Source organism: Emys orbicularis, chromosome 1 (assembly GCF_028017835.1).
Source record: "Emys orbicularis isolate rEmyOrb1 chromosome 1, rEmyOrb1.hap1, whole genome shotgun sequence".
In the NCBI taxonomy this organism is placed as follows: Eukaryota; Metazoa; Chordata; order Testudines; family Emydidae; genus Emys; species Emys orbicularis.
Genome location: NC_088683.1, coordinates 286708917 through 286736162, shown reverse-complemented (window position 1 = coordinate 286736162; position 27246 = coordinate 286708917). Strand labels below are relative to the sequence as shown.

General features: G+C 45.8%; 1 protein-coding gene across 3 annotated transcripts in view; it reads left to right on the top strand.

Annotated features, from left to right (window-relative positions):
* The window catches only part of SLAIN1 (SLAIN motif family member 1), an 80053-nt gene that overhangs the window by 31757 nt on the left and 21050 nt on the right, over positions 1 to 27246 (top strand). The window contains exons 3-5 of one of the 3 annotated variants that reach the window (XM_065422545.1): positions 15791 to 15940; positions 17753 to 17902; positions 19642 to 19980. In XM_065422545.1, coding sequence (XP_065278617.1) covers positions 15791 to 15940; positions 17753 to 17902; positions 19642 to 19980 — 639 coding nt within the window. Of the gene's footprint in view, positions 1 to 15790; positions 15941 to 17752; positions 17903 to 19641; positions 19981 to 27246 lie in introns of those variants that run through there. The other 2 variants (XM_065422553.1, XM_065422562.1) reach the window with 2 other exon arrangements.

The following is a 27246-nucleotide window of genomic DNA, read 5'->3' as shown; positions in this document are numbered from 1 at the left end:
AGCGGTAGAAACGTGGACATCTATGAGCAGATTGCCCAGGAGTTGCAGGCAAAGACATACAACAGGGATCAGCAGCAGTGCTGTGTGAAAGCGAAGGAACTGTGGCAGGCATACCAGAATCCAGTGCCAAGATGCAGACCTGCTGCTTTTACAATGAGCTGCATGCTTTACTTTGTGGAGACTCTGCCAGCACCCCTCGGAGCACTGTGGGTACCTCAGAGGAACCCGAGCCACAACCCCCCTGCTGTGAATAGCAAGGTGGAGGAGGATGGGGTACATGCCAGTGAGGGGGTCCAGCTATGCTGCAAGCCAGGACCTGTTTGGGACCTCAATCCAGTCAGTCCTGGCAGTTTAAAACGGGCAAGCCTGATGCAGGGGAAGGAACCTCGGGTGAGTTTGTGTATGCATTTCCCATTACAATGTTTAAATGTACTGATGAGACACATAGCAGGACATAGTTATTGATTTTTTTTTCCATTAATTTACTTGTACTAGAAGACGTAGTGGTACAACAAAGAAAGGTAGAGCTGTTATCTGCTTTTCATTCCCCTCTAGAGTTAGGCGGGGAGGGGGATACAGAGAAGGTTTATGTATTGTGGCAAGGTACCTTCTCAGGCTAGGTCTACACTACCTGCCTGAATCGGCGGGTAGAAATCGATCTCTCGGGGATCGAATTATCGCGTCTCGTCGGGACGCGACAATCGATCCCTGAATCGACGCTCTTACTCCACCAGCGGAGGTGGGAGTAAGCGCCGTCGACTGGGAGCCGCGGAGGTCGATTTTGCCGCCGTCCTCACAGCGGGGTAAGTCGGCTCCGATACGTCGAATTCAGCTACGCTATTCGCGTAGCTGAATTTGCGTATCTTAAATCGACCCCTCCCTGTAGTGAAGACCTGCCCTCAGTCTCACCAGCCTTAGCTGTTTTTAGCCTTCCTGAGACGGACTTGGGTAAAACAGTCCTTCTAGGATGCACAGGGGCAGTCCATTCTTTCTCTCCGCCAGTCTCTTGGGCTTGTTTTTCTTCCCTTCTGGGAAGGAATGCAACCTCCCCTCCTGGAAAGGCTCGCTGTCTTGCTGCAACTAGCCTACTGGCAACTTGACTCCTTCTCTCTCTCGTCCCCTCCCCCTTCTCCCAACAGGGGAGGGTTTAAAAAGGTCTCAGGCAGCCCTTAGTTGGAATCAGCTGATCCTAATGAACCTCAGGTAACTCCCTCTCAGCTGATCCTAATTGATTCTCTGATAACCCCTTCTCAGCTGAACCTGATTGACCTGTAGTTACCTCTCCTCAGTTGATAGGGAGGAGGGACTTTTAACCTTCTGGGACTGTTTTCTACCCACCCACCCCCCGCAGCTGTCTATCACAGTATACAGGAATGTCCATTGAATCATCCTGAGGGAACTTGGTGAAACTTCCATGGAGGTACTCTGCAGTCCTTTCCTGAAGGTTTCTAGGGATGGAAGTCTTATTTCTTCCTCTGTGATAGGACACTTTTCCACAACACAACATGATAACTTCGGCAGGCACCGTTGCAGCAAACAGGCTAGTGGCATACGGTCCCAAGTGGCTTCAGGACACCAGCAGCAGCTGTGCTCTCTGTGCCTTTCTCGCCCTCTGGAGTGAGATATCTGCTAAAATCATCACTGTCTATGGAAAACAGTGCCAGTATTCAGAACCATTGCCCTATACTTGTATTGTTTCATGCAACTGAAGAATTCTCTCCTCTTTTCTCCTCCACCCCTTTCCCTCTGACAGGCCATACTTATGGCTGGTACTGTGAGTTGTGTGGTATGCAAGCGCTCCATAGCTGAACTGTCAATAAGCAAAGGGCTGTCTTTACCCATATGCAAACTGTGCAGCTGCGTAGGGCACCAGGACATTTGGGGCACCAAATTTCCTGGTGCCCTACTGCTGCTTCAGCGGCCAGCCCGATCCCCCAGCCGGCTGAGCCAGCCAGGAAAGCTGCTCTCACCCCGCGCCCACTCCACCCCTTCCCCTGAGCTACGTCCCGGGGGACTGCAGCAGGGGTTGGGCGTGCCCTGCACTCACCGGACGGCGGGAAGTGAAGCAATCCGGCCCCAACCCGCTCTGCCAGCTTGTGCTGGGGTGGTTTCCTCCTTACCCCCAAGCCTACTCCTGCCCCCTCCCTTTGTGGAGGCCTGGGGATACTCCCCTGCAGAGGCCTGGGGCCAGCGTGGGGCCAGCGTAGGGCACCACAATGTCTAGGGACGGCCCTGACTAAGCATGCCTTTTTTAAAATTTAGGGGATCAAGGGAACAGAATTTTGAATGTTAACTTTTGCTTTCTGTTGTGACTATACTTAAAATGATACCTCTGTTTGTTTTGTCTATAGCTGGTGGTGTTGTGGCCTTGAGTGGTCCCCCCCCCCCCCCCCCCCATACTCGTGGAATGCCTGTGCTAGATTAGGAGGAGAAAGAAGCGGACTCAGGATGACTTGTTCAGTGAGATCCTGCAAGCTAGTGCTGAACAGAAGGCCTGGAGGGTGAATATTTCAGACACTATGGAGAATATTTCAGACACAGGAAAAAGAGAGGGAGATGCCCAGGGCTGGTGCAAGGATATTTTGCGCCCTAGGCAAAACTTCCACCTTGCGCCCCCCCTCCCCCTGGAGCATGTATGTAGGAGGCTATATCCATAGATCTCAAATACTTTACAAAAGCAGGAAAGTTTCATTATACTCGTGTTACAGATGGGGAAACTGAGGCACAGAGCCACCCTGACTTGCCTGAGATGACACAGTAAGTCAGTGGCAGAGCTGGGCACAGAACCCAGGTTCTACTCATTCCCAGGTCTGTACCCTTTCCACTGAATCCTGCTGCCTGCTTCCCTCCTGGGTACAGTGTTGGGAAGAGGGAGGTGATCTGCTACTTTTTCCCTTGGTCTCTCCACTGCAGCGATGGGGCTGTTGCCGGGTTATTTGATGAGCAGACCCTGGCTCTCTCCTCTGCCCCAAATCATTTATAACTGAATTAATCTGGAGACAGGTGCGGTCTGTCCTTCAGGCCTGACCCAAAGGCCAATGGAAGTTTTGGATCCATATCTTGGGGCTGGTCTACACTGGGGGTGGGGTGGGGTGGGGGGGAAATCTAAGATACGCAACTTCAGCTACGCTATTGGCGTAGCTGAAGTCGAAGTATCTTAGTTTGACTTACCTGGCCGTCCTCACAGCGGCAAGTCGACCGCCTCGGCTCCCCCGTCAACTCCGCTTACTCCTCCTGCCGAGGTGGAGTACAGGCGTTGATTCAGGGATCGATTTATCACATCTAGATGAGACGCGATAAATTGATCCCCGATAGATCGATTACTACCCGTCGATCTGGCGGGTAGTGTAGATGTGGCCTTGGTCACTCGGCAAAGCCACAGATGTCCTAACCTCTCCTCACACATCAGCCCCCCCCCCCCTTTCCCCACCGCCCTCAGCCTGTTGGGCTCCCCAGTGCACCGGGACCTGCCCCTGTCCCCGTGACCTGACACCACGTGGACGGCAACGCCTGGCTGGGCCCCGGGCTGATCTGCAGCGGCCCCTCTCTGGCCAGCTGCGCGCTGGCACCCCGAGGCGGGGACCCCGCCGCCCCATGCGGCCCCGGCCCATTGGCGGCTGCAGCCGGGCACCGGCGGATGTGAGCGGCCAGGCCCCCCGCCCAGCTCACTGGCCGCTCCGGGCTCCCCTCCGTAGGCCCCAGGTGGAGCTCGCCCGGCTTGGGCTCAGGTTTGTGGCGCCATGGCCTGCAGGTCGGGCCGGGAGCCTGCACGCGACCGACTCCGACACACCATGTGGCCCTGCGTCCGGGGTGGACTGAACCACCGCAACCTCTAGCAGGGAATACAGGGCTGCACTTCCCGTCTCCCCCGGCTGGAGAGCCCTGCGCTCAGTTGGTTGCTGCTCTTTGGGCACCGCTTTTTGGCGCCCCCAAATCTTGGCCCCCTAGGCAGCCGCCTAGTTCGCCTAGTGGTTACACCGGCCCTGGAGATGCCCCAGGATGTAATGGGGCTTCTTCAGCAGCAAATAGATGCTGTAGACTCTTGTGCATCTATGGGTTCAACAAGCACAGGCTCGATTCCCTTTGCACTCAATGGAGAACTCCATTTTAGCACCTCCTTACACACCACCCCATCCCCATCATTTGATGTGGCATCAGGTACCACATCTCTACCTCTACTACTCCACACCAGTGGACAGAAAGGACAATCACAGTTTCACATAACCTGACCACTGAGAGTGAAGGTTGGTATATGTGTAGCCGAAGTGGACATGAATATTTTTTTGCCTTGTTTAGTTCTGTTCCTTTAATTTATTTCTGAAGTTTTGATTGTATTTGTTTTTTTAATCACACATAATTTCTATGCACTGGTTTTGGTACACAATAAAAAAAAAAATTATATTTCCAAAAATAGATCTTTATTTCACAACATATGATACAGAATACCTAGAGCTACGGAAATAACCCACTACTTGTTATTGTACAGGGCAACAGAACTCATGGGATTAGTGACAAACACAGACTAATAATTCTAAAGGTACAGGAAACACTGCAAAATTAATAGGTAGATTAACAAACAGGGTTATAATCATAAAGGTACCACACAATTCCTAAGAGCCCCCCAAACTTAAGGGTCAGGTGGAGCACAGTCTACCACACCGTATTATTGTGGCTGACTGTTAAAGTGCTCTTTCAAGACTTTCCATAGCTCCACATTGAGCTCTTCTAATAGCCTTTAGTGTCTGGTTTTTCAAACTTGGATGACAGCCGCTCCACCTCTGTCCTCTACCCCAATGGCAACTTTTCCCCCTTTGCCTCACAGCTATTATGTAGGACACAACAAGCAACTATAAACATTGGGATATTTTTCTGAGAGATTCAATTTTGTGAGTAAACACCGCCAGTGTCCCTTCAATCTACCAAATACACGTTTGCACCTGCTGAGCTGGTAGCTGAAACTTTCCTTGGTGCTGTTGACGTGGCTAGTGTACAGCTTCATGAGCCAGGGGAGCAAGGAGTAGGCTGGATCTATTAGGATCACTACTGGCATTGCAACATCTCCGAAAGAAATCCACTGCTTGGGAAAGAATGTCCCTGGTTGCAGCTTTCTGAACAGTCCTGTGTTCTTCAGGATATGAGCATCATGCACCTTTCCTGAGCAGCTAAAACTTTTGTCAGTGAAGCATCCTGGTGATCAACTGATGTTTGCATAACCACAGAAAAGTAGCCCTTTCTGTTGATGTACTCTATGGCAAGGTGGGTTGGTACCAGACTAAGGGCATGGCTACACTTGCAGATGTAGGGCGCTTTGAGTTAAACCTGCCTTTGGAGAGTGCAGTAGGGAAAGCGCTGCAGTCTGTTCACACTGACAGCTGCTTGCGCACTGGCGTGGCCACATTTGCGGCACTTGCAGCGGCATTGGGAGCGGTGCATTATGGGCAGCTATCCCAGCATGCAAGTGACTGCAACGTGGTTTTCAAATGGGGGTGGAGGGGTGGGGTGGAGTGTGACAGGGAGTGATTTGTGTGTATATGGGGGAGAGAGTGGATGTTTGGAGGGCTGAGAGCATGTCAGCATGCTATCTTGTAAATTCAGACAGCAGCAGACCCCCCGTTTTCCCCCCCACCTCTCTCTCATTCACAGCATTCCACACTAATGACTTGCATGCCGGCTGTCAGAAACGGAGCTTTGAAAGGGCATTTCCGCATTCCTACAGGAGTTCAAAACAATGACAAGAGTGGCCACTTGACTTAAGGGGATTATGGGATGTTTCCGGAGGCCGATCAGAGCACAGTAACCCAACACCTCGTTCACACTGACGCCCGTGCGTTGTAGCAAAGGCACAGCAAACGTATTTCCTCTCACCGAGGTGAAGTACCAGCAGCGCTGTAGCCGTGGAGCCTTGCCAGTGTGGAAGGGGAGTGAGCTAGGGCGTCTGGGGCTCCTTTATTGTGCTGTAACTCGCAAGTATAGCCAAGCCCTAAGGATGGTAATCTGCTGTCTATCTGCTGTTAAGTCCCAGGCAGACTGCGAAGAGCTACAAAAGGATCTCTCAAAACTGGGTGACTGGGCAATAAAATGGCAGATGAAATTCAATGTTGATAAATGCAAAGTAATGCATATTAGAAAACATAATCCCAACTATACATATAAAATGATGGGATCTAAATTAGCTGTTACCACTCAAGAAAGAGATCTTGGAGTCATTGTGGATAGTTCTCTGAAAACATCCACTCAATGTGCAGAGTATCAGAGGGGTAGCCGTGTTAGTCTGAATCTGTAAAAAGCAACAGAGGGTCCTGTGGCACCTTTAAGACTAACAGAAGTATTGGAGCATAAGCTTTCGTGGGTGAATGCCCACTTCATCAGACGCAAGGGACCAATGTGCAGAGGCAGTCAAAAAAGCAAAAAGAGAGTTGTGAATCATTAAGAAAGGGATAGATAATAAGACAGAAAATATCATATTGCCTCTATATAAATCCATGGTACAGCCACATCTTGAATACTGCATGCAGCTGTGGTCGCCCCTTCTTAAAAAAGATATATTGGAATTGGAAAAGGTTCAGAAAAGGGCAACAAAAATGATTAGGGGTGTGGAACGGCTGCCATATGAGGAGAGATTAATAAAACTGGGACTTTTCAGCTTGGAAAAGAGACGACTAAGGGCACGTCTTCACTACCTGCCGGATTGGCGGGTAGTGGAGACGACTAAGGGCACGTCTTCACTACCCGCCGGATCGGCGAGTAGCAATCGATCTATCGGGGATCGACTTATTGTGTCTAGTGAAGACGCGATAAAATCGATCCCTGATCGCTCTGCCGTCGACTCCGGAAATCCACCGCAGCAAGAGGCGGAAGCGGCGTTGATGGCGGAGCGGCAGCGGTCGACTCGCCGCCGTCCTCACAGCCAGGTAAGTCGACCTAAAATACGCAACTTCAGCTACGCTATTCACGTAGCTGAAGTTGCGTATCTTAGGTCGCCCCCCCCCGTAGTGTAGACCTAGCCTAAGGGAGGATATGATAGAGGTCTATAAAATCATGACTGGTGTGGAGAAAGTAAATAAGGAAGTGTTATTTACTCCTCATAATACAAGAACTAGAGGTCACCAAATGAAATTAATAGGCAGCAGGTTCAAAACAAACAAAAGGAAGTATTTTTTCACACAATGTACAGTCAACCTGTGGAACTCCTTCCCCAGAGGATGTTGTGAAGGTCAAGACTATAGCAGGGTTCAAAAAAGAACTAGATAAATTCATAGAGGATAGGTCCATCAATGGCTATTAGCCAGGATGGGCAGGAATGGTGTCCCTAGCCTCTGTTTGCCAGAAGCTGGGAGTGGGTGACAGGGAATGGATCACTTGATGATTACCAGTTCTGTTCATTCCCTCTGGAGCACCTGGCATTTGCCAGTGTCGGAAGACAAAATACTGGGCTAGATGGACCTTTGGTCTTACCCAGTATGACTGTTCTTAATGGCCTCACCACAGTTCTGGAACCCCACTGCTGCTAATCCATCGACTATGTCCTGCGCATGGTTGAGAGTCAATGTCCTGCATAGCAGGACATCCTGGACATTTGCATGACAATGGCCCTCGCCTCTAACTAGTAGCAATTTGGTGTTGCAAGCTTCCAGAGTGTGATTGCTACTCGCTTCTCAACGGTCAGTACAGCTCTCATTCTGGTGTCCCTGCGCTGGAGGTCTGGGGTGAGCTTGGCCCATAGATCCAGGAATGTGGCCTTTCACATCCAAAAGTTCTGCAGTTGCTGCTTGTCATCCCAAATGTTCATTACTATGTAATCCCACCAGTCAGTGCTCATTTCTCAGGCCCAAAAGTGGCACTCCACTGTCTGCAGCTGCTCCATTAATGCCACCAACAACCTAGAAGTGGTTTTTGCTGTATCCCACAGTGATCTCTCCTCTGTGAAATTGTCATGTTCCTTGCTGCTGTGGCGGTTCTTGTGGCTCTGCAAATACTGAAGGATCGTGTGTCCTTTGTTTGCAACACTCATGAAAAGATGCAGAGCTTTGTGGGATCCATGCTTCTGTCCAGTATGGCGGACAGCGACAAGTGCTGTGTGGGTTTGTGGGATTTTACAAAGAAGAGCGAAAATTATGGGATAGGGATGGCATTATGAGATGGTTGCATGATGCAAATTTGACTTCTCCCTCCCAGTCACTCCTGCACACTTGTTTCTGCCTCACTATGCATTGCCTGTATTTCCCAAAAGACTGTGTGCTGGATTATGGCGAGTTGCACACTGGGATACCTACCCACAGTGCACCGCACTGGCATTGACACCAGTACTCCTGGCAAGCAGGTGCAATGCTGGTGCAAAGAGGCAAGTATGTATCTGCATGAGCAATATACTGACTGTGGTGGCTTTATGCTGATGTAACTTGCATTGACTGAAGCTTGTAATATAGATATGGCCGCAGATTTAGGTGGCACCGAGATCCACAAAACTCACTGCTTGGCTGTTGCCTAAACTCACTTGGTACCTCAATTTTTGCTTTAAAAGTTCCCGAGGCACCTAAGTTTCTGCCACAGGGGAAATGCACTGCTGCCTCAGGCAGGCACCTGGATGCCTGTCTCACATGTAAGGCCCTGTGTGATCCTTAAATCGGATAAAAATACACATTTCTCTGCCTAGCTCACTGGCAGAGCCTGATTCAGTAGGTGTGCTCAGAGGACACCTAACTCCACAGAAAATGGGTGAAGGAGGCCGCCTCCCTTATAACCTTTAGCCCAGTGGTTAGGACACTCACCTGGTATGTGAAAGACCCCAGTTCACTCCCCCGCTGCCTGATGAGGAGAAGGGATTTGAACAGGCAGTTCCCACTTCTCAAGTGAGTGCCCTAACCACTCAGTCTCTGCTGACCCAATTAATATTCAGTTATTTAATACAGAGCAGAACAGCTTCACCAAGAGAGATGGAGGAAGACCCACATCAGATTATCAGATAGAGCAGCTGAGATTTATGCTGGGGTTATTTTAGTTGTGTTAGCCTTGCACTCAGGAAAAAAAGGCATGTTGCATCTTCTGAACAAAAAAGTGAAAAGACAGGAACAGCAAGGAAGCCGCAAGAGGGTTGTGTGGGGTGGAGAGAGAGTTGGAGACAATGATAGATTCAAAGTGACTGCAAATGTGCATGAAGCAGTTGAAATGTGGCTCGCTGCTGATGGCAAAGTTCCTACCGCTAACTAGATGGCTGAAGAAATTGTTGCTATGGTGATGAAAGTACTGAATAAACTTCTAAAACAAAGCATAGAGGCTACCACATCTGCTGATAGTTGAGATTATTAATCTGGAAACACCCCTGCACTAGCTAGAATGTCAAGATACTGACTATGTGAACATATTGAGCCTGATGAATTTAGTCTACGTAAGTGCCTCTGCCCAACTTCCAATTTTACAGGTACAATTTGGTGTCGGCAAACAGCAACTCTAGTAATTTTTATCATGAGTTTCAGTGTTTTTTTCTTTTCTTTAAAACCCCAGCCCATGGAGGCATTTAATTAGTGAGAATGTAAACTTCCATTTAAAAAAAAAGTTTCTAGCACTCATGGTTGCAGAGAAAAGCTTGAAAACATGGCTTGAGTGTACCGCAAAAATTAACAAAACAACAAACAATCAAAAAAACCAAACAAACAAACCCCAGAAGGTGTTACAGTCCTGGCTGTCCCCCTTGTGGACAATGACCAGATTGCTGTATTGGACCCAACCTTTGGATTCCACGTGATTTCACACTCCCTGGGTCTTACTCCTAGGCACTCTGGCAATACAAATAATAATAATGATGATGATGATGATTACTGCTCCTAGCCCTACGTCTCTCAGGTGTGCTTCCCAGGTGCAGACCCCATGTCTTGACACCTCTTTTGGTTGCAAAACAACATAGCCCAGTTGCCTTGACCCTGGAACTAGTGCTCAGCCCTCCCAAGCTCCTTCCCAGCCCCCAGCCCCCTAATAGTTTATGCATGTTTTTCCAGGGTTCTACCCTCAGTGACCTCTGGTGTGTAGTTTAGCTCTTTGGAGATAAAGTGGCAGAGATACCGTAAGGAACACACATGCTTTGCAGAGGAACTTCTTAAACATTTATACACTTTAGTCAGACAGCACAACATATTTATAGATCTATGAAAAAACAATCACCTGAATACAACACCCTTCCTCTGGACTTCTAACCACTCCTCGAAGTCTTGGGGGATTTGGTTGGTGTCCTTCAGCAGGGACCAGTCCCCCTTGCCTAGAGCTGACTGAAATTAAGAATTTCCTGGGCTGCGTGATTCTCGTGGCAGCTGGCTCATCAGGCTGTAGGAGTCAAGCAGGCCAGGAAAGTAGCTGGCCTGGGAGTCTGGAAGCGCTGAGGAATCTGGCCCTGGGGCAGTTGGGATGGCTGGGCTGCTCAGAGCCACAGACCTTGAAAGCATGGAGTCCCTAGCAGCCCACCAGACAATCTGACCTAAACCAGACGGTTCTGATGGAATCCTGCATGTGGTAGGTCATCGAACCTGGTATGTTTCCACACAATTTTTTTGGTCTGATGAATTGGAATTTTCTGATGAAACTCCTGCCTGTTCTGCTTCTCTTGCTAGAGAGCCTGTCTCTTTTTAAAACTAGTCTGAGACACTTTTTCTCTTTCGGTCCTTCTGCTGGGGTTTTTCCATCCCCACCCCTCTCCACTGTGGGCTGTTGGCATAGAGGGTTGTTAACAGTCAATGGCTCTGCCCCCATTGTCCCACCCGGGCAAGGCTAGTCAATTGTTGATAGCTCTTGGATGACTCTCTCATTCAGGGTCGGTGACAGCTAGGCACCAGCCTCCTCCACCCCCCAACAGAAGAGACATGATGCAATCCAAGAGGATGGTTACACAGTGTACAGTGAAGGACAGAATCAAGGTTGTATCTAAAATGGAGCCTGAAATACAACATGGTTTTCATAGAATCAAATTGGGGACACAGACATAGCCCCCAAACTATCATAGAAGGCAAATATATATATATTTTTAAATCTCATGATTTAAGGTAAACTTATGATTTTGGGGGGCTTGACTCATGACATTTGAATTCTTGGGGCTGCCAATACTGTAAATGTACCTTCAATTGTTGGCTCAAATAACATTGTAAACAAGACGTGGGCAGCGGTTCACTGTTCCAGGCAATGGGGGGTGCGGGCCGAGGGGATGTGCTGGCCGCCACTTCCTGCAGCCCCCATTGGCCTGGAACGGTGAACCGCGGCAAGTGGGAACTGCGATCGGCTGAACCTGCGGACGCTGCAGGTAAACAAACCATCCCAACCCGCCAGCGGATTTCCCTGATGTGCCGTGTGCCAAAGGTTGCCGATCCCTGGTATAGACATAGAATACTACGAGCTGTCCGTTTACTAAATATAGCCCAAGACCAAAACCTCAAATCCAAATAATTTGTAATTCCAATTTGATTTGAACTTTGTTATTTGAGGCCATCTGAGGTTATTATCTAGTTACAGTACTTTAACTCCTTTAATTTCTGTGTGCCATGTGAACAGCTTAATCCGTCAGCACATCTTCTGAACCTTTAGAGTACACTCAGGTCATTTTTTCAAGCTTTTCTTTATAGCCATGAGGGCTGGAAACTTGCTTTCATTTTTTAAAATGGAAGCTGCACTTCTCACATAATTTACTTTACTCTGAGAGCTGGGGCTTTAAGAAAAATACCAAATATAGTGTGAGACTCATGATAAAATAATGAGAGTTGGCAACACTGCATCAATGCAGGATCAGGCCTAAGCATTCTTCATTTCCTTATTTAACATTTTATCTCCTATTCTGGGGTGGAAGACTACCTATTGGAAACAGTTAATGAAGTGCAAATCCTTGCATGCTGTAGTAGTTTTTTATTATGTTAATCAGTGCAGCCTCAGAATCAGTTTAGGGTAAAATCATTACCTATTCCAGGTTTTTGGTGAGTTTATAAATTTTTACATTAATTTCACATTTTCTCACACATACATACCCCCCCTTCCTCCAACTCATCTGTTTATGACTTCAGCTTGATATGTGAGTTCTCTGAACATTGCTCTGTTGTCTTTGTGAGTACTGTGGAAATATTTATTTTGTGTGCTTTGTTTTGATTTTGTTTTTAAATTCAACTGTAATGAAAACTTTTTGTAAATTTGATTCTAAACAGTGGTGCTTACTAAATAAACATAACCCTAGTGAAGTTTAAAGGCTATACAATGATTTTTTAGCATATGATGATTAAACGCTCCAAAACAAGCAACATTAGTTTTTGACCCTTTTCCATCTAAAATATATTTGTTCCCCCTCCCAGCTTTTCCTGAGATCACATACTGAAAGAATAATGTGGAATCCTCTTGTTTGCCATAAATACTAATTGTGTTCTTAATGTGAGTTCTACCCTCAGAGTTGCAGTAACTGTAGCTTTGTCCTTGGTGGGCCTGTTCACAGTAGTTATTGTACAAAGTAATGAATGCTATTTATTTGTGCTGTATTGTTGACCGCATCTGTGGGTGAGAACATGCAGGCAGCAAATTGGCCTGGCAAATGATCAAACTCTTACAAAACAGTATCTTTTGTTAGGCAAGAGAATAGAATCACAAGAATATAGCCCTTTGTTATTGAATGATGACTTTTAACTAGAGGTACTAAATATTAGAGTTAAAAAATTACAGGTACAGCTGCCTTGTGCCTTTTTAAAAAATGTATTGCATATTTTAACTCCTTTTGAGTGAAATTGGTGGGTTTCAGTAACTAATGCTAAGGACTGATAGCACTGGCCTATCTAGAGCTAGGAATGATGTTGCTAGGCATTTTTCAGTGATCTGTGTACGACACTGCCAGTGCACCTATGACCTCAGAGCTTTATTTTTTTTTCTTTTTGAGGGGCGGAGGAAGTGTATAATCTTGCAAAATGGAGAGAGTAGCAATAATTCCTAGGGAAGGGGGGGCAGGATTTTACTTTGTGCTATTATGCCCTGATCATTCTCCAGTCTAGCTTTTGTTCACTGAGGGAGGGACTCTTGGGCATTGCAAATCCTTCATCTCCATGCCAGACTGCTTTGTTCCTCTTCCTGGTAATAATGAGCTGTTTCTTTTTTCTCTCTAGCAATGCTGTCTCTGTTCTGTGCAATAGCAGCCCTAGAGGGAGCGGTTCAGTACTGGCCCCAGTGGGTGGTGCAAAAGGCCCAAAATTCCCTATACGGCCCAATAATACCCTTTGATGGGAGATGGGAAACTGGGGGTTGGGAGGAAGAGGGAGCGGAATAATTTTGGACAGCTGACAAGCCACTTGGACCTGTAGAGTTGAGCAGGGGGACTGAAATTCCCTCAACTTGGTACACTTTCTTCCCACCCCATGAACCACCCACAATGGTTATGCTGAGAAGGGGGATGTGGTGTTTCATCATACTACTTGTCTGCCCTGCAAAATAGTTTCCTGCTGCATGGAACTATCAAGGATAATGGGTGGATGGGCTGAATAGTGTGTAAAGACATTACACGGTGTAGAGCATAGATATATCTCAGACCTTCTGAGTGTCAAAAGGCCCCTTTTCTCAGTGGGTCTGGTAGAGTCACAATAGGCAGAGGCCTGTGAAAACTTAAGGCATACGATCATGGTAGTGCCTCCCGTATCCCTGCCATGCGGCCATGGGAGAAAACTGCAGAGAGGAGCCAGCCAGAGACGCCAGCTGGTAGGAGCAGAAACGGTCAAGGCAGGGACCTCTGGCCATTCCGAGACTATTCTCAGTCCCACTGAGCCCTCCCTTCAGTTTCCAACTAGCCTCTCCCCTCCTAAGTAAACAAACAAACAAAAAATTGTAGACTAATATGCTGTTTGCTGCCATCATTTTATTTAATCTGCTTGTGTGTTAGACCGCTTCCCTCATTCTGTGCCTCTCCTGTTTATTTAGAATAGATTGATAGCTCTTTAGGGGGGGACCATCTCTACTAGTCTTTGTCTGTACAGTGCCTAGCAGAGTAGGGCCCCATTCTTAGTTGGCCCTTAGGCACTAGTGTAATAAACATGAGTAATAATTAAATTAGTTAATTTAAAATCCTGGACCTGCAGGTCCAATTTGGTTACGGCTATCATCCCAAACTCTACAGCAGTGGTTCCCAAACTTGTTCCGCTGCTTGTGCAGGGAAAGCCCCGGGCGGGTTGGGCTGGTTTGTTTACCTGCTGCGTCACAGGTTCGGCTGATCGCGGCTCCCAGTGGCCGCGGTTCGCTGCTTCAGGCCAATGGGAGCTGCTGGAAGCGACGCGGGCCGAGGGACGTACTGGCCGCTGCTTCCAGCAGCTCCCATTGGCCTGGAGCAGCGAACCGCGGCCACTGGGAGCCACGATCGGCCGAACCTGTGGACGTGGCAGGTAAACAAACTGGCCCGGCCCGCCAGGGGCTTTCCCTGCACAAGCGTTAGGAAACCACTGCTCTACAGCATATTTGTGATGTCAACTAACATTTATGATAGTTATGTTATATGATGATTGCAAAAACGTAGCTTTAGAACATACGCTTTTTACTTGCAACTTAAGCCAGTGTCAAAAGCTGGTCTCCAAAGGTGAAGACTAGTGTGTGAAGTCTCAACCTAGCAAAATACTTAGTTTTAAGCATGAAGCAATCCTGATGACCTCAAAGTTAGCCACATGGTTAAGTACTTTGCTGGAGCAGGACCTAACTCCCTGATTCGTTTTTGTCATAAACGCTATAATGTTTCTCAAAACAAAGCAAACTCTAGTATTTTTTTTTAAGTCAAAAGTACAAAAAAGTCAGTATTTTTCATTGTTCACCTTGTGCCACCTTTCTGCTTTTCTCGCTTCTGAATGGTTGATTCTTCATTGCAATTTACATATTTTTCTTTTAAAAAAAATATTTTGTGTCTGTAATGTAACATAAGTGGTTGCAGGATTTACTTTCTTAAGGTCATATAGATAGTTTTTATTTTACTCTTAAAGGACATACCTTTAAAACAAAACAACCACAAAAAACCTCCAAAAAAACCCACCAAACAAAAAACAACCCTGCCCCAAACCAATTTTAATTCAATTTTCCTGAATAAGTTTTTCTTTTCTTTTCTTAATGTACTGAATAAGCTTTGTTGCCTTTGCCTATTGTGGGCTCCCTCTGATGTTGCTGAGCAGACCAGATACAGTACCTTGCAATCTTTGTTGAGAAATCTATAGAAAAATAGGTGGCCTGTTTTGTAATTTGTTTGATCCTCCAAAAAAAAAAAAAAAAAGTCATGCTTATGTAACCAGGAATTTAATACAGTAAACGGAAGGAAAATGTATGACAAGTAGCTTAAAAGCTTGGAAAGGGATTACAGTTGTTTTTAACACTTGATGGATAAGTGTGATTTACTATTCTGTATCTGAACTCTCATAGCTAATAACTTAGTTGCATGACAATTACCAGAAGCAATCTCTTGCAGAAACTCTGCAAATCTCTTTGGTAAATTTCAGTTGCTTTATTAATTGCTGTGGCTTTGATTTTCTCATGATGTTAGTGTGTTGACATACAGTAGGCTAAATATCTACTAAAAATGGTATATTAGAATAATTTAATATGGGATACATTGGTTAAAAAAACTCTTCAAAAGCCACAATCCCATTATTAGATGTTGAAGGCTTTTGCTAATTCTCTGTTTTGCTACTGAACTTCAGACAATTTTTTCCTCGTACCTTAAACCAACAAAATAGGGTGAACAGATAATGGTTTGACGATTTTCTCTCCCTAAAACAATATTCTATTTATAAACTAAAATTGTTCTTTTCTACATCTGTAACAGCTAGCCGATGGCGGAGCCTCTTCTCTACACCTGTTTCCTTGGCCTTTCCCTATAGTCCTGTTGCAAGACTCACCCCATATAGCAATGGCTTTAATACTCCCAGCTTCTCTAAAACCTCCAATAAAGCAATACTAACACCTGAAAGACCAGGTAATCCTTAACTTTTTAGTGATTTATGATGCTTACAAAATTGCTTTACTAAATCTTATCTTGCTGTACTTTAACTGCAATACATTGTACCTGCCTAGGATGTATAAACTATTAGCTTACTGGTGAGATTTCAAGAATTTTAGGCCTATCATTTAATTTAATTATAAAATGATCATGTAGTGGAGTTCATCCTTTATTTTACACAATGAGGTGGCTTTCCTCATCATAAGCAGAGTTTCACTATAACTAGCAAAGATTTACCTGACCAAAAAATTTGTCCCCGCTTGTCGCCCCCTTGAAAGGGGCATGGATAATTGTGGGTGGCTGGGGAAGAGGAGCTTGGGAAGGACATAATTGCCTTTCCAAGTGGCCAAAGGAGCAAGTAGCAAAAATATAGTGTTGTTCCTTTTTCGGTGCAGGGATCAGGAGTTCTTCCTCTGCTAAACTGCAGTGGGGGTGGAGGAGATAATCCCCTTGGAATGAGAAATTTCACGTTACTGGTACGTGGTGACAGCTGCAGTCCAAGGGGATTAGCACCAGAAGGGCATGTTGATCGGCACTGGCTCCTTTTCCCTAATATCCCCCAAATCAGGGTCCAGCTAGTGCAGAGACAAGCTGTGGGGCTTGGTGATTGTCACAAGGAGACTGAGGAGCAGTAGTTCTTTACACTGAATGGAAACATGATGCATTCCAGAGACTGACCTCCTACTCTTGCTCTTCATGACTGGGCACTGGAGAACCACGAATGGGCCCTAGAAAGATAACTGACACCTGTGGTTACACAAAGACAGACAGTAGCCCCTCCTGTTGCTGTGCAGTTGTAGGCAGATGTCCTGTGGGTGGCTAAGGCACCCGTTCATGCAGAGAGAATTGATTCAGGCACCTCCTTTGCTGCTTCAGCTGTAGTAGGCTCCCCTCTGGCCCTACTACCGTCTAATCTGCTACTGTAAGCTCTTTGGGGGTTGGTTTTTTCCTCCTCTGACCTTCATAGTCCATGTAATAGTTTCCTCTGAGGAAACTAGTCAAGAAAATGTGTAAGTTTAAATTCTAATTTTGGGAATCTGGAACAAGCGAAGCTAGTTTGAGGCTGAGAACATAGTGGTGATGGTTGACTATTGTTGTTACACAGTGGCAAATAAACTAGCTTTCCCCCACAAAATTCATTATGACCTGTAAGCTTTAGACCCCCCCTCACAAACTCCAGCCAGACTGCACGTGGAAGCATTGAGTATACCCCAGCCACACCATAGAATCCAGAAGAAATAGAATCCAGCTTCCTTTCCCGTTGTGTGGTGTTTGTGGAAGGGAGTGTTGTCCTATGTATTTTTACAGTGCACTATGGGTCCCCAGTTGTTGTTGTCTTTTGGTGCTACTGTAATTATAAATAATTTAAAAAACAATAAAATTTAAGTACATGAATATGACTTGGAATCCATACAAGGAGCTAATCTGTTGAAGCTGGTGATATATTTACACGGTTACTTTTCAGAGTAGAACTACACTTTAAATAAGAAGGGCTCAAATGTTTGAAATGTTTGGGGATGAAAGCTAGCCCAGTCAATCAAACTGTGTTGGATTAATTGTTTGTTGTCTTGGCTGTACCTAATTTGGGAACAAATGGGGATTTGCACTCCAGGATTGTAGCTTCACCTTTTCAAGAGCACTAAATTAACTAGCAAAATGTTAGTAGAAAGTTTTTTATAGTAAATTTCCATAAGGTTTCAATCTGTACAAAAATATTTGGAATGCAGACCCTTTGTGACATAGATAATGTACATATTTACTGACTAAAGAATCTGTTTTATTGTATAGGCTACATTTCCAGAAGTTCTCCTCTCAGCCCCCAGTCATCAATAGACAGTGAACTGAGCACCTCCGAACTGGAGGATGATTCCATCTCCATGGGATATAAACTACAGGACCTCACTGATGTTCAGATCATGGCTCGACTGCAGGAAGAGAGTATGTGGCTTTTTTCTTAATTTTTTTTTTTTTAATTTCAGTCATAGAACTTTCTCAAGCGAATTTACCATTTGAGTTGAAACTTTTCATGCTTGGTCTCTGCCAAGTGTAAATTTAATAAAAATGTCTTATCTGAATGGCAGGAAGAGAAGTGCTTTTCACCTGTGAGGAAATGGTTTGAATTTGTTGTTGTGCTTGGATAACTGGAAATGAATCTTTTAGAACTTCAAACATGATTTGTATGTGTTGAGTGGAGGCTGTCACCTTTGTCTCATTGGAAGAAACTTGAATGTAGGTGTTTTACAGTCTCTTTTTGTTAATGCAGCACAGTGATGAGGTTTTTATGACGGGGGGAGTTGAGGGAGGACTAAATCATCCCCCCCATGCACAAAATCTGTGGAAAGGGGGAAAATACACTTCGTGGATTTTTGGTTACCTTGTAAGGTTCTGAAATAAATTCTCCCCTGACCCTAATGTTTGAGGTATTCAGGAGCTGAAGTTTTGGGTTGCGTGCACTGTGGGATTTATGCACGAGCCCCAGAGAACAGCATGGTAGTTTTAGGCCACAGGTTGAATTATTGGCAGTTTGGAAAATATGTATCTTTTTAGTCACAAATAATAATAAATTTTACATGAAAATCATTGAGAGATAATAAATATAGCATTGCACCACCCCCTTTTTTGTGTCAGTCAAGCTAGGTAGATGAGAGAAAGGGAGATAGAAACAGTAAAAGGTAATGAGAGAAAAAAGGAGACCATAATATAGGGAAGAGGTGTGTTGAAAGCCAGATGGGAGTAATGGTGAAGAATGGCTAAATGAGAACACATATGTAACGCAGACGACAACACTCAATTAAATCTGGCTGGAGCAATCAGACTAAACAGGCAAGAGCAATCAGAGTGGTGAAAATAGGAGAACACAATCACACCTCTAAAATCAGGCCACAGGTAAATATACTGGAAAAGGGAAGACTATATTTTCCCTCTAATTCAATTTTAATTATCTTAAGTGTTAGTTGTAACAACAGTAGGTACAAATTTTCCAAACAAATATGATTTTTATATTGATGGCTGTTCCTTTAATCATTTGGAAACAGGAGATGCTATGCGCATGCACAAACACACACACTCACTTCGTCACGCTCTCTTTCACATTCATTTACAGAGCTCCCATTTGAGGAAGAATGCTCAAGATGTTATGTTAGCAAAGTCATATGTCAAATCTGAGAGCTCTTCATAAATCTAGGGAAAAGTACTTTTCAAATTCCGAATGATCTAAGGAACATTTACATCCAGTCATTCTCAGAACTTCTTGACTCCCAAAATTGTGTTATGATACGTTCTCTACAGCAGGGGTTCTCAACCTGACACTTTCAGAAGAGTGGCAAGGGCTCACAACCACTTTATCCTACACATAATGTGAAGAGCTTCCTGGCATGAGTCATGGTATGGAAAAGTTCAAGAACCACTTGCTCCAGAGTACTCATTTGGTTACAGATTTAGGAAATATTGTTGTTCTGCCTGTTAACAATGTTGCTATGCTATCTTAACAGCTTAATGATAACTATTTAAAACATTAAGGACCAGCTCTTCAGCTGGTGGAAAGTGGTAGCCCCATTCATTACCTTGAATGAAGCGGTGCCAGTTTACACTAGCTGAGGCTCTGCCCTAAGTATAGTTCAGTTACAAGTATTGATCGTCTAGTTAAAAAACAAATATAATTTTCTTAAAATTTACAGGTCTTAGACAAGATTATGCTTCTACTTCAGCATCTGTATCAAGACACAGCTCAAGTATCTCGCTACATTCAGGAAAGAAAGGGACGTGCAGTGATCAGGAATATGATCGCTATAGTCTTGAGGATGAAGAAGAGTTTGATCACCTGCCACCTCCACAGCCCCGACTTACTCGCTGTTCACCATTCCAAAGAGGAATTCCACACTCTCAAACTTTTTCCAGTATTCGGGAGTGCAGGAGAAGCCCCACTTCGCAGTATTTCCCTCCAAATAATTATCAGCATCAGTATTATTCTCCTCAAGCCCAAACGCCAGAGCAGCAGCCAAATAGGATTAGTGGAGGTAGGTTACATGCCTTTCTGATTAGTGTTTTTTTTTCTTTGTCCCTCTGTGCTTTTACAAAATTGTCAATACTATTTTAAAGGTCAGATTAAATAAACCAGTGAAATGTGTCTGAATTGCAGCAGTGAAATCTGTCAGTGAATTATTGTGATATGATATTTGATCTTTGTGGACAGAAATTTAAATCTTTTAAAATCATTGTGACTTTGAATCATTTTAGGTAGATTATTGTTAAATAACTTGATGTAGAGTCTGGTTCCTGAACAGGTTGTGAAAGTGGTTGTTGTCTAAAACAGTTTTAAAATGCTGCAAGTATAGGCACAAGGGAAGAGGCTGGGAGAGATTTTTATGTTCCCACTTGATTTGATTTCTTTCTCTATTTCTATTACTCACTTTGCTTACCTCCTGACTCTGCCTAAAATGAGAAACACTATTATTGCTGTCATTCAGAATTGAGTAGTGTTATCATAAGACCCCTCTGTTCAGCCCTCTGCTCTTCACTTTGAATTTCAGGCATGCTGGGGAGCATTGATAAAACAGGTAGGTAAGTGGTGCTCATTACTCCCAGACTGCCAGCAGCCATCACTGTTTTTGTACCATGCCTAAGGCTGATGTCCTCCAGAATCTCTGAAAGAGACTTTTCTGGGGCTGCTGCGGTATTAAGTTTTGAAACTCCTTGTTGTTCCTTCTCCCCTTTCTTTCCATCATTATCATGGTGCTGTTGCATCTCCTCCACCCCGCTTCAAGATAATCAGTGTCCAGTTTCCAGTCAGGATCTTATTTGTAACATCCCAGATTATTTCCCTCCCTTGGGTAAGAAAACAGACATTGTGTCCAAAACAGTTAGTTATTTAGAGTGCCACAGGTACACACGTTACTTTACTGACAAATAGTACATGACAGGTCTCTGCCAAAAGCACTTTACGTTTAAGTTGGACATGGCACAGGAAGGAGAACAGGTAAGTGTGGAGAGTGTAAGGGAAGGATGAGGTTACAACACTATTAAATGGTGTGTTTGCTTGTTTGTGCAACATAACACATCATGTTAATTTTAATTTTATTATTTTTGACAATTAAGGGCTTGCAGGAGTAGGAGTCAGCATTGAAAGGCTAACAGAAAAGGGTGACGGAGATGGAGAGGAAGAGTGTATGGAATCAGTGATGAATGTGCATGGGATGTAGTGCTATGCATATTGAATATGTATGCTCACCAGATCCCTTGGCAATGTCTGTTTCATGTTCCATGCCAACGTTAAGGATGTCTCATAAACCACTTACTCTTGAGACACTATGGCAAAGTCTCCTCTATGCCTTCCAGCTAATAAGTGAAAAGTCACTTGGCAGATGCCAGCACTACCACCTGGGTGGCCTTCCTGTCCAAGAGTGTTGATGTGCTGCATGATCTACTAGCTGTCACTCTGTAGATAAGATACAGCTTCAATCAGCTGTATAAGGCTTTACTGTCTCATAGAGCCACAGATCTGTTGCAGCCTGTGTAGTGTGGAATTCTAACTCCTGTTTCAGCTGGTATATCCTTCATCATATGACTCTTGGGCAATTACAGTCCAGATAAATTGAATAAATATCTGTACTGAGAGGCTCTTACCTTTTGGTTGTTTTCTGTTAAGAGGCAAGGGATAATGTTACTTGCCTTCCTTTGTAAATTGATTTGAAATACAGAGCTGAAAAGCAATATATAAGAGTTTAGTAGTGTTATGGCCACAGATTTCTGTCAGCATTTCTCAAAATTCTGGCCATGATTTCATTCTCTTACCAGAACTCCAAGTCTTCAAAATTCAAGTAGTGGGCCAAATAAGTGTTTGTCAGGGTCAAACCAGTGTCAAACACAGTATGTGGCTTGTTGGTGCTGTTACTGGATGCCAGGAACATTGGGGAGAGTGCGATGTAAGTGAGGCAGGAGCTGGTAAACCAGCTACATGTCACTTGGGAATGTGGCAGATCCAGTGCTGCACATAATTTATCAAAACCAAATAAGCAGTGTGCCATGTTGCGGCAGGTCAGCAAAGTTGCCTTCCCTCCCCTTGCCCAAAGCAGATCGGTTGGTGCTCTTGCACATGAAGTCAGTAGATTGGCTACTGGTTTACATGACTAGCAGCTGAGCTGACTAGCAAAGGAACACTGCAGTGCTGCCCACAGAACGTGGAACTGCTTTAAGACTGCATTTCTCGAGAATTACCTGTAATTTGGCACTTTCAGTTTGGGCGTGTACATGCTATTGTGGCTTAGAAGTCCTAGCCTGCTACATAAGGAAGGCAGTAAATCAACCAACAGCATTATATTCAATTTGACATTCAGCAAGAGAACTCTGGGGTGACTGATGGCATTTAGCCTCCAATCCAGTGTTTCACCAGGAGTTGGCTGGGTCTTCAGCATGATTGTGATCTTTAGCATTTGCTAGAGGAGACTGATGGTGATGACAAGCAGAGATGATGCTGCCCTACCTGAAGATCAGATTTTTTGAAAAAGAATATAGCATCCAGACTGAAATACCTGGTCTAACTTTAGATCTTTACTTTTGCAAAAATCAATGAATTAGTGTTGGAATTTTTGCCAACAGCACAAAAAGAAACACAGGAACCTCTGCCTTCACTGCCTGCTGCCCTCTTTACTTGCACAAACATGAGGATGCTCTGTGTGGAAACATAAATCTTTGACTCTGTGGAAGGATTGTACTTCTGGAAAATTGAATTAGAATTCTGCTTTATGTGAGAACCCATCCTCAAGTGTGGCCTTGGTATATCTGATCCAGTGTGGGGGAGGGGAGGTTCAGACAGCTGGGGAGCTAGAGGATCTGTTGTGACTTCTGGAACAAACTTTCAGAGCAAACCCGCATAATATTTGGGGAAAAATGCTTCCCTTTGTGACAAAACATTCCCAGGTAGAAATGTGTATCATGAAACCAAACTAGTTTCTTTCAAATCAGTTAAGTTTAATGTAACTTTCTTGAGACATTTTTGTTTTTCAGTGAAACTGCCCCCTTCCTCTTTATAATTAATACATTTTGATCTGCTAATGTATCATTTAAAGGCCTAGGAATTGGGAGACATGGAGGAGTAAAGGAATACTCCTCAGTGTCTATTTTAATTACTGCCGTCATTGCTGCTAAGCAGATACTTAGGGTATGTCTACACTACGTGATTACTCCGATTTTACAGAATTTGATTTTTGGAAACAGATTGTATAAAGTCGAGTGCATGCGGCCACACTAAGCACATTCATTCAGCAGTGTGCATCCATGTACCGAGGCTAGCGTCGACTTCTGGAGTGTTGCACTGTGGGTAGCTATCCCATAGTTCCCACAGTCTCCCCTGCCCATTGGAATTCTGGGTTGAGATCCCAATGCCTGATGGGGCAAAAAACATTGTTGCGGGTGGTTCTGGGTACATGTCGTAAGGCCCCCTCTCCCTCCCTCCCTCCATGAAAGCAATGGCAGACAACCGTTTCGCACCTTTTTTCCTGGGTGAACTGTGCAGACGCCATACCACGGCAAGCATGGAGCCCGCTCAGCTCAAGACAGCAGTCATGAACATTGTAAACACCTCGCGCATTATTGTGTAGTTTATGCTGAACCAGAACCTGAAAAACCAGGCGAGGAGGAGGCGGCGACGGCAGCGCGGCGACGAGAGTGATGAGGACATGGACACAGAATTCTCTCAAACCGCGGGCCCCGGCGCTTTGGAGATCATGGTGTTACTGGGGCAGGTTCTAGCCATGGAACGCCGATTCTGGGTCCGGGAAACAAGCACAGACTGGTGGGACCACATAGTGTTGCAGGTGTGGGACAATTCCCAGTGGCTGCGAAACTTTCACATGCGTAAGGGCACTTTCATGGAATTTTGTGACTTGCTTTCCCCTGCCCTGAAGCACCAGAATACCAAGATGAGAGCAGCCTTCACAGTTGAGAAGCGAGTGGTGATAGCCCTGTGGAAGCTTGCAATGCCAGACAGCTACCGGTCAGTCGGGAATCAATTTGGAGTGGGCAAATCTACTGTGGGGGCTGCTGTGATGCAGGTAGCCAAAGCAATCACTGAGCTGCTGCTACCAAAGGTAGTGACTCTGGGAAATGTGCAGGTCATAGTAGATGGCTTTGCTGCAATGGGATTCCCTAACTGTGGTAGAACGATAGATGGAACCCATATCCCTATCTTGGCACTGGAGCACCAGGGCAGCCAGTACATAAACCGCAAGGGGTACTTTTCAATAGTGCTGCAAGCACTGGTAGATCACAAGGGACGTTTCACCAACATCATCGTGGGATGGCCGGGAAGGGTTCATGATGCTCGCGTCTTCAGGAACACTAGTCTGTTTAAACGGCTGTAGCAAGGGATTTACTTCCCAGACCAGAAAATAACCGTTGGGGATGTTGACATGCCTATAGTTATCCTTGGGGACCCAGCCTACCCCTTAATGCCATGGCTCATGAAGCCATACACAGGCAGCCTGGACAGTAGTCAGGAGCTGTTCAACTACAGGCTGAGCAAGTGCAGAATGGTGGTAGAATGTGCATTTGGACATTTAAAGGGTCGCTGGCGCACGTTACTGACTCGCTCAGACCTCAGCCAAACCAATATTCCCATTGTTATTTGCTGCTTGCTGTGTGCTCCACAATCTCTGTGAGAGTAAGGGGGAGACCTTTATGGCGGGGTGAGAGGTTGAGGCAAATCGCCTGGCTGCTGATTACGTGCAGCCAGACACCAGGGTGATTAGAAGAGCACACCAGGAAGCGCTGCGCATCAGAGAAGCTTTGAAAACCAGTTTAATGACTGGCCAGGCTACGGTGTGAAAGTTCTGTTTGTTTCTCCTTGATGAAAACCCGCCCCCTTGATTGACTCATTCCCTGTAAGCAACCCACCCTCCCCCCCTTCGATCACAGCTTGCTTTCAAAGGAAATAAAGTCACTATCGTTTAAAAATCATGTATTCTTTATTAATTGATTATAAAAAGAGGGAGAGAACTGACAAGGTAGCCCGGGTGGGGTTTGGGAGGAGGGAAGGAAAAGGCCACTTCAAATTTTCAAAATAATGACAGCCTTTTGCTTGGGCTGTCCACTGGGGTGGAGTGGCAGGGTGCACGGAGCCTCCCCCCCGCGTTCCTGGGCGTCTGGGTGAGGAGGCTATGGAACTTGGGGAGGGGGGAGTGTGGTTATACAGGGGCTGCAGCGGCACTCTGTGATCCTGCTGCCATTCCTGAAGCTCCACCAGACGCCGGAGCATGTCTGTTTGATCACACAGCAGCCCCAGCATTGCACCCTGTCTCCTCTGATCTTCCTGCCGCCACCTCTGATCTTCCTGCCGCCACCTCTCATCTCGAGCGTCCCTCCTGTCTTCACATTCATTGGCAGCTTTCCTGTACTTTGATACCGTGTCCTTCCACTCATGGAGATGAGCTCTTTCATTGCGGGTCGACTGCATGATCTTAGAGAACATTTCGTCTCGCATGTGTTTTTTTTCGCCGCCTTATCTGAGATAGCCTTCGGGACGGAGGAGGGAGGCTTGAAAAATTTGCAGCTGCGGGAGGGAAAAAAGGGAGACAAGTATTAAAAAAGATACATTTTACAGAACAATGCTTGTACTCTTTCACGGTGAACAACACTATTCACATTACATAGCACATGTGATTTCGGTACAAGGTCGTATTTTGCATCTTAATATTGAGTGCCTGCGGCTTTGGTGTTAGAGATCACAGACGCAGGGCCGGGCAACAGAATTCGGCTTGCATGCTGCCATGGTAAGCCATTGTCTTTTGGCTTCTGCAACTTTCATAAAAGCAGCGCCCTCCTTTCCCATACCAAGCAAAGCCTGTTGAGTGCTGCGGTTTTCGTGTTAACGTGCAGCAGCAGCAGAAGCCAAACTAACCCCCCCCATCCAATTATCTGGGATGATCGCTTTACCCCTCCCCCCCCACCGCGTGGCTGGTATCAGGGAAGATTCCTGCTAGCCAAACGTGAAAAGCTCAGTGCCAATGCCCCCCGCCCCCCCACTTGACTAACTGCAGGGAAGGATTTCTTTTCAGCCACAGGCAAACAGCCCAGTAGGAACGGCCACCTCTGTCCCCTTAATTAAATTCCCATATTTCAACCAGGTTACCATTAACGATATCACTCTCCTGAGGATAACACAGCGAGATAAAGAATGGATGTTGCTTGAATGCCAGCAAACACCGGGCCCATACGCTGCCAGGCTTTGTCATGCAATGATACCAGATTACTTGCTACTAGCATGGCGTGGTAAAGTGTCCTACCACGGAGGACGGAATAAGGCTGCCCTGCCCAGAAACCTTCTGCAAAGGCTTTTGGAGTACCTCCAGGAGAGCTTCATGGAGATGTCCCTGGAAGATTTCCGCTCCATCCCCAGACACGTTAACAGACTTTTCCAGTAGCTGTACTGGCCGTGAATGCATCCCAAGTCCTCAGGGCAAATTAATCATTAAAAAACGCTTTTAAACCATGTTTTATATTTACAAAGGTACACTCACCAGAGGTCCCTTCTATGGCTTCATGGTCTGGGATACCGGGTTGGGAGGCTACTTCAGTCAGGCTGAGAAAAAGATCCTGGCTGTTGGGGGAAACGGTGTGCTGTGTGCTCTCCGCAAGCTCGTCATCCTCCTCCTCCTCCTCTTCTCTGTCTGCAAAATCCTCAGGCATGGCTGAGAGTAACCCCTCATCGGAATCCACGGTCAGGGGTGGGGTAGTGGTGGCGGCCCCCCCTAGAATTGCATGCAGCTCAGCGTAGAAGCGGCATGTCTGCGGCTCTGCCCCGGACCTTCTGTTTGCTTCTTTGGTTTTTTGGTACGCTTGTCTGAGCTCCTTAACTTTCACGCGGCACTGATATGAGTCCCTATTGTGGCCTTTCTCCATCATGCCCTTGGAGATTTTTTTCAAATGTTTTGGCATTTCGTCTTTTGGAACGTAGTTCTGCTAGCACGGAATCGTCTCCCCATACAGCGAGCAGATACAGTACCTCCCGTACGGTCCATGCTGGAGCTCTTTTTCGATTCTCAGACTGCATGATTACCTGTGCTGATGAGCTCTGCGTAGTCACCTGTGCTCTCCACGCTGGGCAAACAGGAAATGAAATTCAAAAGTTCCCGGGGCTTTTCCTGTCTATCTGGCCAGTGCATCCGAGTTCAGATTGCTGTCCAGAGCGGTCACAATGGTGCACTGTGGGATAGCTCCCGGAGGCCAATACTGTCGAATTGCGTCCACACTAACCCTAATTTGAACCGGCAATGTCGATTTCAGCGCTA